At 42.9% G+C, this 15,294-nt stretch overlaps 1 protein-coding gene and 1 long non-coding RNA gene across 3 annotated transcripts in view; one reads left to right on the top strand and one right to left on the bottom strand.

Annotated features, from left to right (window-relative positions):
• HMGCLL1 (3-hydroxymethyl-3-methylglutaryl-CoA lyase like 1) overlaps positions 1–15,294 on the bottom strand; it is a 98,117-nt gene that overhangs the window by 25,990 nt on the left and 56,833 nt on the right. For both annotated transcript variants that reach the window (XM_045011822.1, XM_045011823.1), the window contains exon 7: positions 12,741–12,929. In XM_045011822.1, coding sequence (XP_044867757.1) covers positions 12,741–12,929 — 189 coding nt within the window. The remainder of the gene's footprint in view (positions 1–12,740; positions 12,930–15,294) is intronic.
• On the top strand, positions 348–14,589 carry LOC123367515. Its single transcript, XR_006578505.1, has 3 exons — positions 348–482; positions 11,081–11,218; positions 14,192–14,589. It is a non-coding gene; the product is annotated as an uncharacterized LOC123367515 (long non-coding RNA).

Consider the following 15,294-nt stretch of genomic DNA (forward strand, 5'->3'; position numbering starts at 1 on the left):
AATGCATGGGAAATTCACAGTAGGGAAAGAGTAGGTATTTAATATGGAAGAAGGGTGGGTACAATAAAAATTTATTCCAGAAGAAAACAATTTAACCAGATATGGAGGAAATGAAGAAAGAAAGAGCCAAATTCATCCTTTGTGTAAATCTGTTGACTTCAGTGAAATTACAGCAGGGAGGTATTTGAACTCTAGCCTTTAAATCCCCTAAACACTACAGATTTGACCTCCCAGTTGCCACTGTAATTCCCCTGGGTGCATTCTGTGTGTGTCTCTCTCTCATATATTAGAATGAGAAATTCTAGAATGAGAAAAACTGTTGAGACAAACAGTTGAGGTTTGAACTTAAGCCAAAGAGAGTTGCAGTTCCGCCTACAGCTCAAAGTAAAGTCTAGTGAGGGGAATTTGAAGATCAGGATAATCCATAATGGCTGCAGAATCCCTTTGTCTGAATAGTACACTGAAACCGATCTAGTCAGCAGGTCTGTTGGCTCAGTAACTGCCAGGGCTCCAAACTTCTGAGACACAATCATTAAACTGTGGGTGGTGGTGGAAGAAAAAGGGCTTGTTATTACTTTTTAAGTGCTAACAAGGTGCTGGGCACTGAACCAGAAGCATGTTATTTAGATTCTATGTTCTTTGGGATTGGGGTAGGGGAAGGGGTTACATCTTGCTATGTGCATGTACAATAGGGCTTCAGTCTCAGTTCAGACCTCTGGAGGCTACTTTAATACAAATAAACAACCTTGCCCTGAAGAGCTCACAATTTAACCTCTCTGAATCTACATAATTAGTTTTAGGGATAAGTTTGTGCTTATAGCAATAAGCAATGGATGTGTGTATTAGAAGGTTATTGGTATGCTCTGAAGCACAGGGGCCAAAGGCTTTGACCACTTGAGAAGAGCACCAATTGCCTACTAATACATACCTGCAGTGGCTTACTGCTATAATCACAAATTTTATTTAAAAACAAACAAACAAACTGGTGAAAGGCTCTTTCCCTTTCTTTACAGAGTTTTGTGGCAACATAGTCTTCCATTTTAAAAAGTAGTTCCTACAAAAAAGAACAAGACACACATAGCAGGGGAAAGGTTGCAAACATCTCTACTATTGTGAATATACTTATATATTCCATATTTCTCTATCTTTTCCATAATTAAATCTGCTTTGCTCATTGCTTTAGTGTGAATTTTTTTCACAAAAGTAGCTGCCTGGTTAGGTATTACTAGGCCTCCTGGTACCAGTGGTTTTCTGGTTTCTGGTTTCCTGCACTCCACCCCTTCTTTTTGGTTTTCTTCACTGGAACCTTATGATCTGGAGCCTTTTCTTCATTTCACAGTTCACCTGCCATTTCTCACCTGTCTTGTCTGTTTTCCTCTCAATTTCCACTTTCACTGTATATAGTCTAAGGGTACGTCTACACTACGGGACTATTCCGAATTTGCATAAACCGGTTTTGTAAAACAGATTGTATAAAATCGAGTGCGCACGGCCACACTAAACACATTAAATTGGTGGTGTGCGTCCACGGTCCGAGGCTAGCATCGACTTCTGGAGCGTTGCACTGTGGGTAGCTATTCCGTAGCTATCCCATAGTTCCCGCAGCCTCCCCCGCCCCTTGGAATTTCCGGGTTGAGATCCCAGTGCCTGATGCGGCAAAATTATTGTCGCGGGTGGTTCTGGGTAAATGTCGTCAGTCACTCCTTCCTCTGGGAAAGCAACGGCAGACAAGCATTTCGCGGCTTTTTTCCCTGGATTGCCCTGGCAGATGCCATAGCATGGCAATCATGGAGCCTGTTTTGCCTTTTGTGACTGTCACCATATGTGTACTAGATGCCGCTCACAGAGGCGATTCAGCAGCGCTACACAGCAGCATGCTTTTGCTTTTGCATGACAGCAGAGATGGTTACCAGCCATATTGCACCATCTACCATACCATAAATTGGTAATAAGATGATCGTGGCTACTAGTCCTTTTGCACTGCACCATTTGCTGCTGTCATAAGTGCCCCTGGCTGAGATCAGCCAGGGGCGCAAAAGCCAAAATTGGGAATGATTCCCTGAGTCAATCCTTCCTTTTTGGTATCTAAAAATAGAATCAGTCCTGCGTAGAATATGGGCAAGTGTACTAGAGAACCACTGTATATCATAACCAGAGAGCACAGCTGCTCTGTGTCAGATCCTGCAGAAATTATGAGCTGTATGCTATTCACAGAGGGTGCTCCTGCAACAACCCCACCTGTTCATTCTGTTCTTCCCCCAGCCTTCCTGGGCTACCATAGCATTGTCCCCCCACTTGTGTGATGACACAGTGACTTGTTAGTGAGAAATGAGTGGAAGGCAGCCTCCAGCTGCTATGATAGTCCAGACAGGACATTAAGCAGTGTGTAGGAGAGGAGCCCAGCATCCCACTCCTAGTCCAGGGGCAATTGAATCTTTTCTTTACACATGAAGGGTGGGGGCTGATGGAGCTCAGCCCCCTGTTGCTATGATGAGGATGGTAACCAGCCATATTGCACCATCTACCAGGAAAAATTAGGGGCAGGCACCCTTGATCAACCTAACAGATGCTAGTCTGCATGGTTACCAGTCCTTTTGCACTGCCCCATGTGCCAATAGGCTGATGATGACAATGGATATCAATCTTATTGCACCATCAGCCACCCATGGCAGGGGGGGAGCAAGGATGTTGGTGTTGAGTGCTGCAGCATCGTGTCTATCTGCAGCATTCAGTAAAGATAGGGTGACATGTAAAAGAGTCAAGAGAGGATTGTTTTCCCTTTCACTTCTGGGGGTGGGTGGGGGGGTGCGTAGATTGCCGAGCTATGCCCTGACCCACCGCGGACACTGTGTTTGACCCTAGAAGCATTTGGAGCTCAGCCAAGAATGCAAATACTTTTCAGAGACTGCAGGAACTGTGGGATAGCTTGAGTCCTCCAGTCCATGAGCGTCCATTTGATTCTTTGGCTTTCCGTTACGCTTGTCACGCAGCAGTGCGCTGAGCCCCTGCTATGGCGTCTGTCTGGAGATTTTTTAAAAATGATTTTGAATTTCGTCTTCTGTAACGGAGCGCTGATAGAACAGATTTGCCTGCCCTTACTGCGATCACATCCGCATGGTCCATGCGGGAGCTCTTTCTTTATTTTGATTTTTAACTGCATCACCACACGTGCTGATCGGAGCTCCACGCTGGGCAAACAGGAAATATTCAAAAGTTCGCGGGGCTTTTCCTGTCTACCTGGCCACTGCATCCGAGTTCAGATTGCTGTCCAGAGCGGTCAGTGGTGCACTGTGGGATACCGCCCGGAGGCCAATACCGTCGATTTGCGGCCACACTAACCCTAAACCGATATGGTAATACCGATATTAGCGCTACTCCTCTCGTTAGGGAGGAGTACAGAAACCGGTTTAAAGTGCCCTTTATACCGATATAAATGGCCTCTCAGTGTGGACGGGTGTGGCGTTAAATCGGTTTTACGCTCCTAAAACCGGTTTAAACACCTAGTGTAGACCAGGCCTTACTCTTCTTTGCTTAGTTAACTGCTGGTGTTAAGAAACCTCAAGGATGCTTTCCCTATCTCATGTTACTTATTGATTTCAGCTCAAGTTTCTAAACCAAATAAACTCCTAGCTTCTTATATAATTGCTGCTGCAAAGTAGGAAAAAAAGTTGTTTCCCTCATGTTCTCTGAGAAATGCTGTTATCTTGCTAATTACCTCTTCAGTCTGCTAGCGAAAATGTAAAGGCATAGTCTGTGTTCATAAGCTTTATCTTTTTTAAGCTGATTCTTAAAGGCAATTTCAAATTTAGGCTGGGCCTTACAAGGCACCTATGCTAGATCATTTCCTGGAGAAGAAAGCTAAAAAGCAGAAAGGTGGGGATGAGATACAATTTTTAAATGACAAGCATGTTGGACTGAGTGGTCTTTTACTGATCCTAAAATGGCATATGTTCCTATTCTTACGTTTTTGCTCCAAAATTGATTTTATTTGGCATACTGTAGAATATTAACCGTCTATGTAGTGAAGTGTCCAACTCTCTCATTTCTCATTATGATTATTCACAGTTTAATAGCTGAAAAATTGGAAAACTTGCCCTCCATACCAGCATCAATGGTACTGTAAGTCATTTGTTTAAGTAATAAAACCTGGGATCCACAGACGGAGCCCTCCACTACCCTGCTGGTATGTTCTTTTCAGCTTGAAAAAATTCCATTTTACAGCTCCCATTTGTTTCCTGCCATTTAGCCAACTTTCCACTTATTACATGTTTCCACGCCTTAACATTGACTTCCAGTAAAGAACACTGTAAACTGTTTTCTGAAAAATCAAAGCAGACGATGGCCACTACATATCCTTTGTCTGCTTTGGCAGTAACCATCTCAAAGAATTCCAGTGAAATAGTGAAGCATGACCATCCCTTCCTGAATCCCATATTGGCTATTCTTACTCAAGCTGTGCTTTTCCTTTTTAAATAGCAGTTTACTGAACAATGTGGAATTGTGATACTGTCTATTAAAACCTGTCCATCTTCTATTCTTATTTTCCCAAAGCAGGTATACTATTGTATTTTTTCAAGCACCCTCCAATGTGCTAGATGCTTTACAAAACAAGACACCCTCCCCCCAAAATTGTACAATTTACATTCAACACAACACTGGCAAAGGTCAGAAACAAACAAGAATGTGGAGGGAAAAGGAGGGCAAGAGTGACGATAATTAGGTCACTTGGCATGTTTACACAACTTAATAGTTCTGTTGTTTTTATTGCCCTTCCTCCTCTCATTCTTTCCTCTTTTCATCATAAAATTACATTTATTCAAAACCCCCCCTCCCCAAGTTTCAGAAAAGTTTTTCAATATAGTTTCCACATTATGCATTGAAAATAGCCTTTGAATCGGTACCGCACTAATAATAATAATTTGCACATCTACAGCGCTCTCCATCCATAGATTTAATGGCATTTTACAAGGGAAGATGAGTATCAACTCTATTTTACACAGGGGGAAACGGAGAAGTAATTTCCCGATGGCCACACAGCAAGTCAGTGGCAGAGCCAGAAATAGAAGCCAGCTCTTATGACTGCTTGTGCCTCATGCATTGGGCATAATGCCTCCCTGCTGGCGTAAAAACCTATGTGTAATATAATGCCAATAGTTTCACTAAACCTACTCTAATTATTTTTGCTTTTTAACATTTAATAATTTTAAAAGATGCCTATGCAAGGTTTCAGGCTGCCTAATCCCACAAAAATTATTATTATTAGTGCGGTACCGATTCAAAGGCTATTTTCAATGCATAATGTGGAAACTATAGGGAAAAACTATAGGATTAAGTTTATCATTCAAACAGGAATATAGGCAGCCACCTACCTATAAAACCTTCTTTCCCCCTACAGCATTGTGAGAAACATTGCCCTCAGCCCTCTCAAGGACTCTCTGATTGCCCATTTTGGGGAACAGGAACATTTTTCCTTCTGAGCAAGATTGACAACATTTTTCGGCTTCCTTACAACATCCTGGAGGTCCAGTTTAAGGTTAATAAGGAGTAAAGACAGTTTATTAAACCTGTAAATTTAAGTGAGTTTGTAATTTCATTGCAACTTGTGCCTAGTGTCCAGTGCAGATGAGAGGCTCGGGGGGGCATCTCCTGGAGGTGAACATGAGAGCTGGTAGATGACTGCTGGGCCCTATCAGCCTGAAGGAAGGAGAGAATTTAAGTCTTTGCAGAATTTATCCTTCATGTCTACTCTCACCCTCACCCCAACCCCCACCCCTTTCAGATACAGAGGGAGAGGGAGAGGATTAGAGGTGGACTGAATCCCAGGGCTGAAGAAGGCTAAACCTGAATATTGATTATTTGGCATGGAGGCCATTTAACACCATACAGGACCACAAAACCCCCTGATATTTTGTGGGGTTAGCTCTCCATTAACGATAAACATTTTGAATCCACTTCCACTTTTGAATCCATCCCAGTGCCAGTGTTTCATTTTCTTTTATGTTCTGAACAAACAGCTGTTGTGGGATGTCATAATCACACAGGGTGATGCAGTCCCTCAAGCAAATTGGGACAGTCCCATGGATGACTCTGGTAACTGGGACCAAAACTTTTAATTTTACTCTGTATTTTGCATATATAGTGCAGAGGTGGGCAAACTATGGCCGGGAGCCACATCCAGCCCGTGGAACCATCCTGCCTGGCTCTTGAGCTCCCGGACAGGGAAGCTAGCTCCCAGCCTCTCCCCTGTTGTCTCCTCTCCCCCGCAGCCATGCTGCTGTGCGGGCAGCGCTCTGGGCGGTGGAGCAGTGCACTTCTGTGGAGCAGAATAGCAGTGTGTCTAGCTCTGGCCAGGTGCTCGGCTACCTGACTTGCTGCTATGAGCGGTATGATAAGGGGGCCAAGGCTTGGGCCAGGGAGGTTGAATAAGGGGCAGGGAGTCCCGGGGGGCAGTCAGGGGACAGGAAACAGGGGGGGTTGGATAGGCATGGGGTCCCGGGGGGCCTGTCAGAGGGTGGGGGTGTGGATAGGGGTTGGGGCAGTCAGAGGACAGGAAGCAGGGAAGGTTGGATAGATGTTGGGGTCCCGGGAGGCAGTTAGGGGTGGGGGTCCCAGAAGGGGGCAGTTAGGGGACAAGGAGCGGGGGGGGTTGGATGAGTTGGGAGTTCTGAGGGGGGCAGTTAGGGGGCAGGAAGTGGGAGGGGGTGGATAGCGGGTGGGAGTCAGGCTGTTTGGGGAGGCACAGCCTTCCTTACCCGGCCCGCCATACAGTTTTACAACCCCAATGTGGCCCTCGGGCCAAAAAGTTTCCCACCCCTGATTAGGGTTACCAAATTTGAACATTCAAAAAAGAGGACACTCTCCAGGGGGTGTCGGCCCTGCTCACAGTCAACCCCCTCTCTTCCCACGCTCTGCCACCACTTTACCCCAGGTCCCGCCCCCTCCCTGCTCAGCCCCAACACTGCACCTCTCCTCACCCTCTGGCCCGCCGCTGCCTTGCTGCATCCCTCCTCAGTCCCCCACCCACTGCTTGCCTCCTCCCACCTCCTCACTCCCCTGCCAGAAACCCCCATGCCCGCCCGAGAACCCCTGCCTGCCGCTGGCTTGCCACTTCTTGCCTCCTCACACCCGCCCGCCCACCTGTCTCCAAGTGCTGCGCCCGCCACAAGCGCGAGCTCTGTGGCTCCCACTGGCTGGAAAAAGTGCCAATGGGAGCTGCCAGAGCCACGGAGCAGGGCTTGCAGGCGCCGGCAGCATGCAGAGAGCCCTCTGCTCCCCCCTGACCCGACCCTAAGAACCAGAGGGACCTGCCGGGGGGGGCGAGGTGGGGAGTCCTGGCAGTGCTTACCTGGGGCAGCTCCCAGGAACCATCCAGCAGGTCCCTCTGGCTCCTAGGGTCGGGTCAGGTAGGGTTGGGGGGGGGGCGTAGCGGAGGGCTCTCTGCCCACTGCCGGTGCCTGCAAGCCACGTCCCCGCAGTTTTGATTGAGCAGGAGGGAGCCAGTGCAGCACACAAAGACCCCCTCCACCTTTGTGCCTAGGGGCAGCCCACACTGCAGGCTCCTGCCGGTGGGCGGGCGCCAGGAGCTGCCCCAGGAAGCGCCGCCAGCCCCGGGACTTTGGACTTAGGGTTACCATACGTCCGTATTTTCCCAGACATTTTTAGATGTTTAAAAACAAACTTACCTGGTTTGAAAGATTTCACTTTGGGTCATGAACCCTTTCAAGCAAACATAGACAAAGTTTACAGAGACTATGTAAAGTTTTGCATTGAAATAGTGCAAAATTTGTGGTTTGCATGATTTTAATACAAAACCAGGAAAAACCTGCTGGCTTTACCATAAATTGTGTATCTGAAACTGAAACTCAGAGGGGAAAAAAAATCCAGGAAGTGTGAAACTTATGAAAACTAAAATTAAAGAAAGTGTTCACATGAACCTAGGACAACTGCAAGTTTCATAAAGGTCTACTTTTAAAAAAAATATATGGCATTTTTTAAAATAGATTTAAGAGGTTAAATTTATGAGCTCACATATGCAATTCATTAAAAACACAAACCATCAATTTACAAATGCAAAATACAAGAAAAGGTAAAGAGAAATTATAGTTGTGAGTCCCACATATATACATAGAGAGAGAGAGAGAGAGAAACTTGGAAGGATTAGATTTTTATTGGTAAATGTCATGAGAGGTCAATTTCACCACACACACACACACACACACACACACACACACACACAATATTTCTATTGATGATGATAAAAAATTTACAGATAGGCAAAGAAAGAAGAATGTTTCTTGAGAACTTAGAGTTTGATTTAAAGTATTTACTTATTTATATTTTTACATATTATGTTGAATCTTAACATCTACTGTCATTAAATTGATATTTTCTTAGCCTCCCACTATTTAGCCTCCCCAAATTTCCCACAACTGCAAAAATTTAAATAGATAAAAATAATGATTAAATGCTTAAAACCCATAATTTTGCACAATTGTGAATATTTTTAAAAAATCAATAGATAATAAATGCTTAAAATAAACATTGAAATTGTCCATCAATTATAAAAAAGTAACAATTGAATTTGGCCAATCCTACATATTACAGTTAGTGGGGAGGAGTAGAGGTGGATGGGCTAAAGCCCCACTAACTGTAATCATGCATTCAGATCTACTAGCATGGCTCATGCAGCTTTGTATACAACCACGTGCAGGGATACAAGTCTGCAGATTCCAGTGCAGAATATCAGCCTTGCACAAGTGGGTTTTCTATTCTATATTTCCTTGTAAAAAAATTATCTTCCCTTTGTTCCACATTCCATCAAAATTCAACCGTTTTAGGTCTACCTCTTTTTTGTTGTTTTGGCTGCTTCTTTCACTCATCTTCAGCAGAGGCACACATTTATCAATGTTAGTTATTTGAAAATGAGTGACTATAGTTTTATTTTTAAACATATTCAAATTGGTGTTAACAAGATTAACTCATGCAGCCATTCATTCTTGACCCAAGTGTGAATTTACAGGACCAAATCCCTATTTAGTTCAAATTACTAATGCATAAATCACGCATTTAGTATTTCCCCACACTCAACATATTCATTTCCAATATGCTGAAAAGTGTTTACTTATTTACCCTTAAGTGTATTTAAGTGTTTACAGTACTATGCTATGTGTATAAAAACACACTCCCTGTCTTAGTGTTCTCCAAATCCTATGCAAGTCAATTTCAAGGTAACTAAAATCACCAGCAATCAGTGTTCTAACATTACTGGACCACTCCTACACAGAAGTTTCCTGATTTTTTTATTCTCCCTTAGAGGTTGATAGTTTCCTATAAATATGTTTCACTGTTTCTTTCAGCTAAATTTTCTCTTTGTCACATTATCCAGCCTACATACGTAATTTTACTCAAAAATATTGTATTTGCCTAACAAAGTAGCCATACCTCATACAGTCTTGCTGAGTTTGTCACTTCTATACATTCTATATTCTGATATTTTAGTTTCCGCCTTCAGTCAAGTTTCAGCTGGTCAGTCAACAGTCAGTCTATTTAAAAATTTTTATTTATTCTTTTGAAATATTGCTTCATATGTCCTTTACATTTGTACAGAAAAATCTCCTAAAAAAAGAAATATCATCTTTCTAGTCAATGCTTTTCATTTTTATTATTCCCCTCAACAACTTAAAAAAATACTTACCATTTAAAGGTTGGCTAATTTCTGTCATTATCACTATCTACCCTTTTGTTAAAATAACACACATAAAACCCACTTCTTAAATAGCAAAGCTACTTCCCCACTAATTTCTTATGCACATTCATTCTGTCAGTCCTATAGTCCTAACCCTAACCAAAAGAAAATGTCCTGGAATTGTATAAACTTGCATGACACGATGCGATCAGTACAAAAAATTACTTCTGAAATCACCAACACCTCTTCCTGCCCCACGTATGAGGTACCCCAAGAGATATCACATCCAAGCACTGACTAAATTAGTGTAGAGTGCTCTGTGGCTTTCCTGCTGTCATTTATTGGTTTTTAGGAAATTCAATAGCTCTTAGTCTGGGGTTTTAGTCTGCAGTAGCTCAGGAGGAGTGGAATTTGCTGCTCAACAGTTTTTTTTCCTAATTAATTTCATTACATAATACTACACCCACACTGTACTTCACAGAGAGGCCAATATGTCACACAGGCCCAGATCCAGGTCTCCACTCCCCTGTGGGCACATCTGGTCTGAAAGGCAGCAGAACAGATTCAAGTGAAGAGAGAAGGCACAGGGAATCATAACCCATGGAGAACGTGGACAGTGGGCCACACCACAGAACTGAGCTACCATGGTGTACATGCAAATTAGCATGGAAGGAGCATTTGTGGTGGGGGATTTATGGGATGGTGGGGATGAAGGAGCCACTAGCCAGCAACCATTCTTCCATGTAAATAGTGCTACAGCAGAAGCCACACACCTTATCTCCTAGCACTGTATGACCTGTCTCTACCTCGGCATCTGCAGTGAACTTCTGCAGAAGGGATGAGTGTACAAAATTTGGTCTTTAACACTGCCTTTCCAAACTAGAACTCACCTAAAAAATGCCTTGACCACTCACTTGTCCGAAAGACAAATGTTTGATCTGAGCTGCTTCCCACAAGCAAAAACTCTTCCAGATAGGTATATGAAAAATAAATAAATACATTTGGAAGAAAACTGTACCCAGAACTGCAGAATTAGGTTCTATTACAAACAGCAACTGCAATCTGGTGTATACAAAATAATGTGTCAATATCTGTACAGCTGCAAGGTAGTGACTGCATTTATTTTATTCAATGACAAGCTCAGGAATTAAACAGCAGCCACCCACATAATATCCCAAAGCACTACCTTTGTACACCAGGAAAAATATGTACTATATAGTGTCTTTCAAAATGAAATTATATGTGTTTTTAATCACTAAAGTTATCCAACTACTAATTAGGTACAAACATATTTAGTACCAAAGATCAGACAAGCTCAGGTTGATTCAAGATCAGGGAGACAATCTGTTTTCACTTTCCATTTTTTTTTTTTTTTTACTATTTGTATCATGGCAGAACCAAGAAACCCCAATCAGGGATCAGGACCTGTGGTGCTGGGCACACTACACACATCATAAAAAGGCAATCCCTACGGCAAAGAAATTACTATTTTAGCATATGACAAAAGACAACCAAAAGAGAAAACAAACAAAGGTGCGTACGGAGGACCAGCTAACAGTGAAACAAATTTGGTCATTAAGTAGCAGTTTTAATACATCAGCTGCCTAGTCACTGTTGAGTGTTTTGTAGCATCATAAGAGCAATGAATTTTAAGAAGGGATTTGAAAGATGAAGAAGGTTTTTGAAGTCTTAACTATAAAGTCAATATATCTATTATCCAAAATTATTAGTATCGAAAGGGAACAATTTTTAAAAAAAACAAGTCTTTTTGCCAACTAAAATCACATTTAAAAGGGAATTAAACATGTTAGAAAGGTGTTTGATTTCATTTGTTTTACCATCTCCATGTACATAAATAGGTAATAGAAAGAGAACACCAAAGCCATGTTAACAGTGGAAGAATAATCCAAAATATTTACTACGTGTGTGGAATAGATAACCAATAAGCCTTAGGTTAATGCCATCTGAGCAGTTCAAAATAAGTTGTTATGGCTGGTGTGAAAACTCAAAATCCACTCACCTAAGGAGTAATTGTGCATCATTCTATTTGATATTTAGGCACTTTCTAAATTAGACGGTGCTAGACAGTCAGTCACTTTGGTAACCTATGGACATACAACATGCTTCCAACAAAGTGGTACCTGAGGGCTCATTAATATTTAATTTATATTCTTGTTTTCCACTAAACAAGTCACATAGTATCACCATGACTGTGTCTTGGTGTGTTTATTCTGTGTGGCATTGAAGACATTAAGTGAATAAGGATATATAACTGATAATGGCTTATGAAATATGCAGTGTAGTTGTAGCCGTGTCAATCCCAGGATATTAGAGAGACAAGGTGGGTGAGGTGATATCTTTGACTGGCCCAACTTCTGTTGGTGAGAGAGAAACTTTTGACGCACACCAAACTCTTCTTCAGGTCTGGGAAAGGTCCTCCAAGCATCACAGCTAAATGCAAGGTGGAACAGGTTGTTTAACATAAGTAGTTAGCACATATTCTAAGGGATCATTGTTGTAATAAACTATAAATCCAGTGTCTGGAATAGCCTCCCAGTAGAAATTATGCTAGACACTAAAAAATTATAGACTGAATAGAAACACTGGATTTAGTTTATTACAACAATCTGTAACCCACTAACCTCCTACTTTTTGTCCTATGACTGCACACATGCTAACAGGCCACTCTACCTTGAATGGTCATTTAGATTTTAATATGTGCTAACAACTTATGCTAAACAATCTGTTTCACCTTGCATTTAGCTGTGATGCTCAGAGGACCTTTCCCAGACCTGAAGAAGAGCTCTCTGTGGCTCAAAAGCTTGTCTCTCTCACCAACAGAAGTTGGTCCAATAAAAGATATTACCTCACCCACCTTGTGTCTCTACTGGTTTATGAAATGACACAATCAGGGTTCTAAGGTACCCTTAGCATGTGCAAAAATAGTAATTACTATAGAAAATGCAGAAAGTAACTGGCACTTCATACACATTTAGCAAATGAATTAAAGTGCAATCATTACTGAAAATATCTGTAAAGTGAGAGTCTGAATTACCTGTATGGCTGTGAGGATATTGGCTAAAGCCTGGCCATACGTGTCATGGCAGTGAACAGCAAGAGCACTCACTGGGATTTCCTTCATAACAGCTTCCAACATTCTCTTCATGCTACCGGGGGTCCCCACACCAATTGTGTCCCCCAGAGAGATCTCATAGCAGCCCATGCTATACAGCTGTTTAGACACCTGATTAGAAAACAGAAAAGCATTCTAAAATGATGAGATGTAACCAGAGCAAAAAATAATACTTAGAATATACAGTAAAAAACGATTGCCATCTAAGTAAAACACACTGTTCCTCTCCTCTTCATATCCTGCCCCCATGCATGGAATAATCTCCCAAGCCAAATTCATCAAGTCACAACACTCTCCCTCATTCTCCCATTACACCCAAAAGAATCAAGATTTTTTTATGTTTATGGATTAACCTCCCTCAACCCTTCCCCAAAGTTACCCACTTCCTTGGGGACAGAGCCGTCCCTAAGGTACAGCAAATCAGGGCGACCGCCCCGGGCCCTGTGCTTTGGGGCCCCCCGTACTTCGTGAGGAGGTGAGTGGGTAGCTGAGGCGAGGGGGCAGGTGGGGAGGATGAGAAGGAGAAGCCCCCCGCATGAACCTCCCCCGCTCCCTGTGTCTCCTGCCCGCCGGCAGGCCCTGCTGATCAGCGCTTCCCCCTCCCTCCCACCTCCTACCACTGATCAGCTGTTTTGCTGAGCCTGGAGGCGCTGAAGGGGAGGGAAGAGGAGCGAGGGCGCAGCGCACTCAGGGAAGGGGGTGGAACTGGGCCAAGAAGGGGCAGGGGCAGGGCGGGAGTGGGAAGAGGCAGGGTGGGGGGTGGCACCTTGGGGGAAGGGGTGGAGTGGGGGCAGGGTTTGGGCGGAGCCAGGGGGATCATCCCCCCACACACAGGTAGAAACTTGATGCCTATGTCCCGGGCCCCACACCCCCTTAGGGACAGCCATGCCTGGGGATTCTCCAGCTGGTCTGTCTTCCCTGTGTATATTTTTAGTAAAGACTTGCCTTTAGGTTTTGGTAAACTAGAGGCCTGATTTTTCTTTCCTTGGAAATCAAAGGTCTAATGAAAACCAAAGGAATTTTAGTCCCTAGATTGCTTGATTTTTAGGAAACTGGACACTAATAAAAAAATTGTAGTGAAAAAAATTCAAAACTGTAACACAATTAAAAGTCTACAAGGTTCTTTTATGCCTAACATACAGTCCAATTTTACAAACCCTTTCTCTCATGAATAGTTCTTACTCATGTAAGCAGTACCGAAAACTTCACTAGAACTACTCATATGAGTAACTTAGTGCAAATAAGGGATTGCAAGACTAAGCCCATACTTTTTATTAGGAGGCATTTTCAACTACCATCATAGTGTCTTTGAATTTGTTCGGAAATTATCTAAAAAATTATTTTCAGTTGCTGAACAGGTTTATTCCTTACAGCATTCCCACCTGTGCATCGAACATACTGAAAAGGACACCCTGCAGAGACAGAATCCCAGTTTGCAAATCTACTATTACAGAACTAAAAAGACACTGCTTTGCAAGGTAGCTTCATTTGTACTGCATGGTACTGTTAAAGCAATTCCAGGACATCATCAGCGGGATTGCTATATATATATGTTGGAGGAGGTTGACAAAGTGCTTTGCCACCAGTCCCGGAAGTACTGGAGCAATGCTGTTATTTGCTTAATTCAAAGAACAGATGAAAAAGGACTCAAGTGGATTGAATTGTTCTGTTCAAAGCTTGTAAGGCAGATATGAGCACTATGACTATGGCAAATGTAGTAAAACCATTTTTGCTTTCAGATCCAAGATCCACGTTCAAATCAAAATACATTTCTCACACACTTATATAAAAATAAAAATAAAATAAAATAGGACATTCATTAGATTGTAAGCACCTTGGTGTAAGGAAGGCCCATGTCTTGCTGCACATCTATACATCAAACACACTGCAGGTGCCTGAATAGACCATCGCTGCAAGAAAGGTACTGTTACTCTGTGAGGATTTCTGCCCATAAACCTCAATCTTTTTTTTTTAATTTCAACATGAGTTTATAATATTAGATTGCATCTTTTTTTTCTAGACCCTCCTTTTAATTATCTGCTGAAGATATTGTCTGGAGGTGCAGTTTCAGGATGACAAGAAGAGCAGAGGCATCTCTATCCCTCACTTCCCCTATAAGCTGCTGGAAACCACCTCCCTTCCATCAACTGCTGGTTCTTTGGGTCCCCCTTCCTCCCAAAGAGAGTGCCCTAAAGGGTCAGGTAGAAGAAGGAAAAATTCTGCTCTGCTCCTGCTCCTTTCCTCATCAACTGAGTGCCCTCACACACCTTTCTAACTATCGAGGTGAGGTTCTGGAAGAGCCTCCCAATAGGAGTTGTGGGGGCAAAAACAATTAGTTTTAAGAGAGCTGGGCAAATTTAGGAGTGGGATAATATGAGGGGGTTTCTTGTGATGATGGGGGCAGGACAGGGGTCGGCAGCCCTGGCAGTCCCTTCTGGTTTATGTCTGATATTCCCAAAGCTCATGCTTCAGGGCT

The sequence above is a fragment of the Mauremys mutica genome, chromosome 3 (genome assembly GCF_020497125.1).
Source record: "Mauremys mutica isolate MM-2020 ecotype Southern chromosome 3, ASM2049712v1, whole genome shotgun sequence".
Classification (NCBI taxonomy): domain Eukaryota; kingdom Metazoa; phylum Chordata; order Testudines; family Geoemydidae; genus Mauremys; species Mauremys mutica.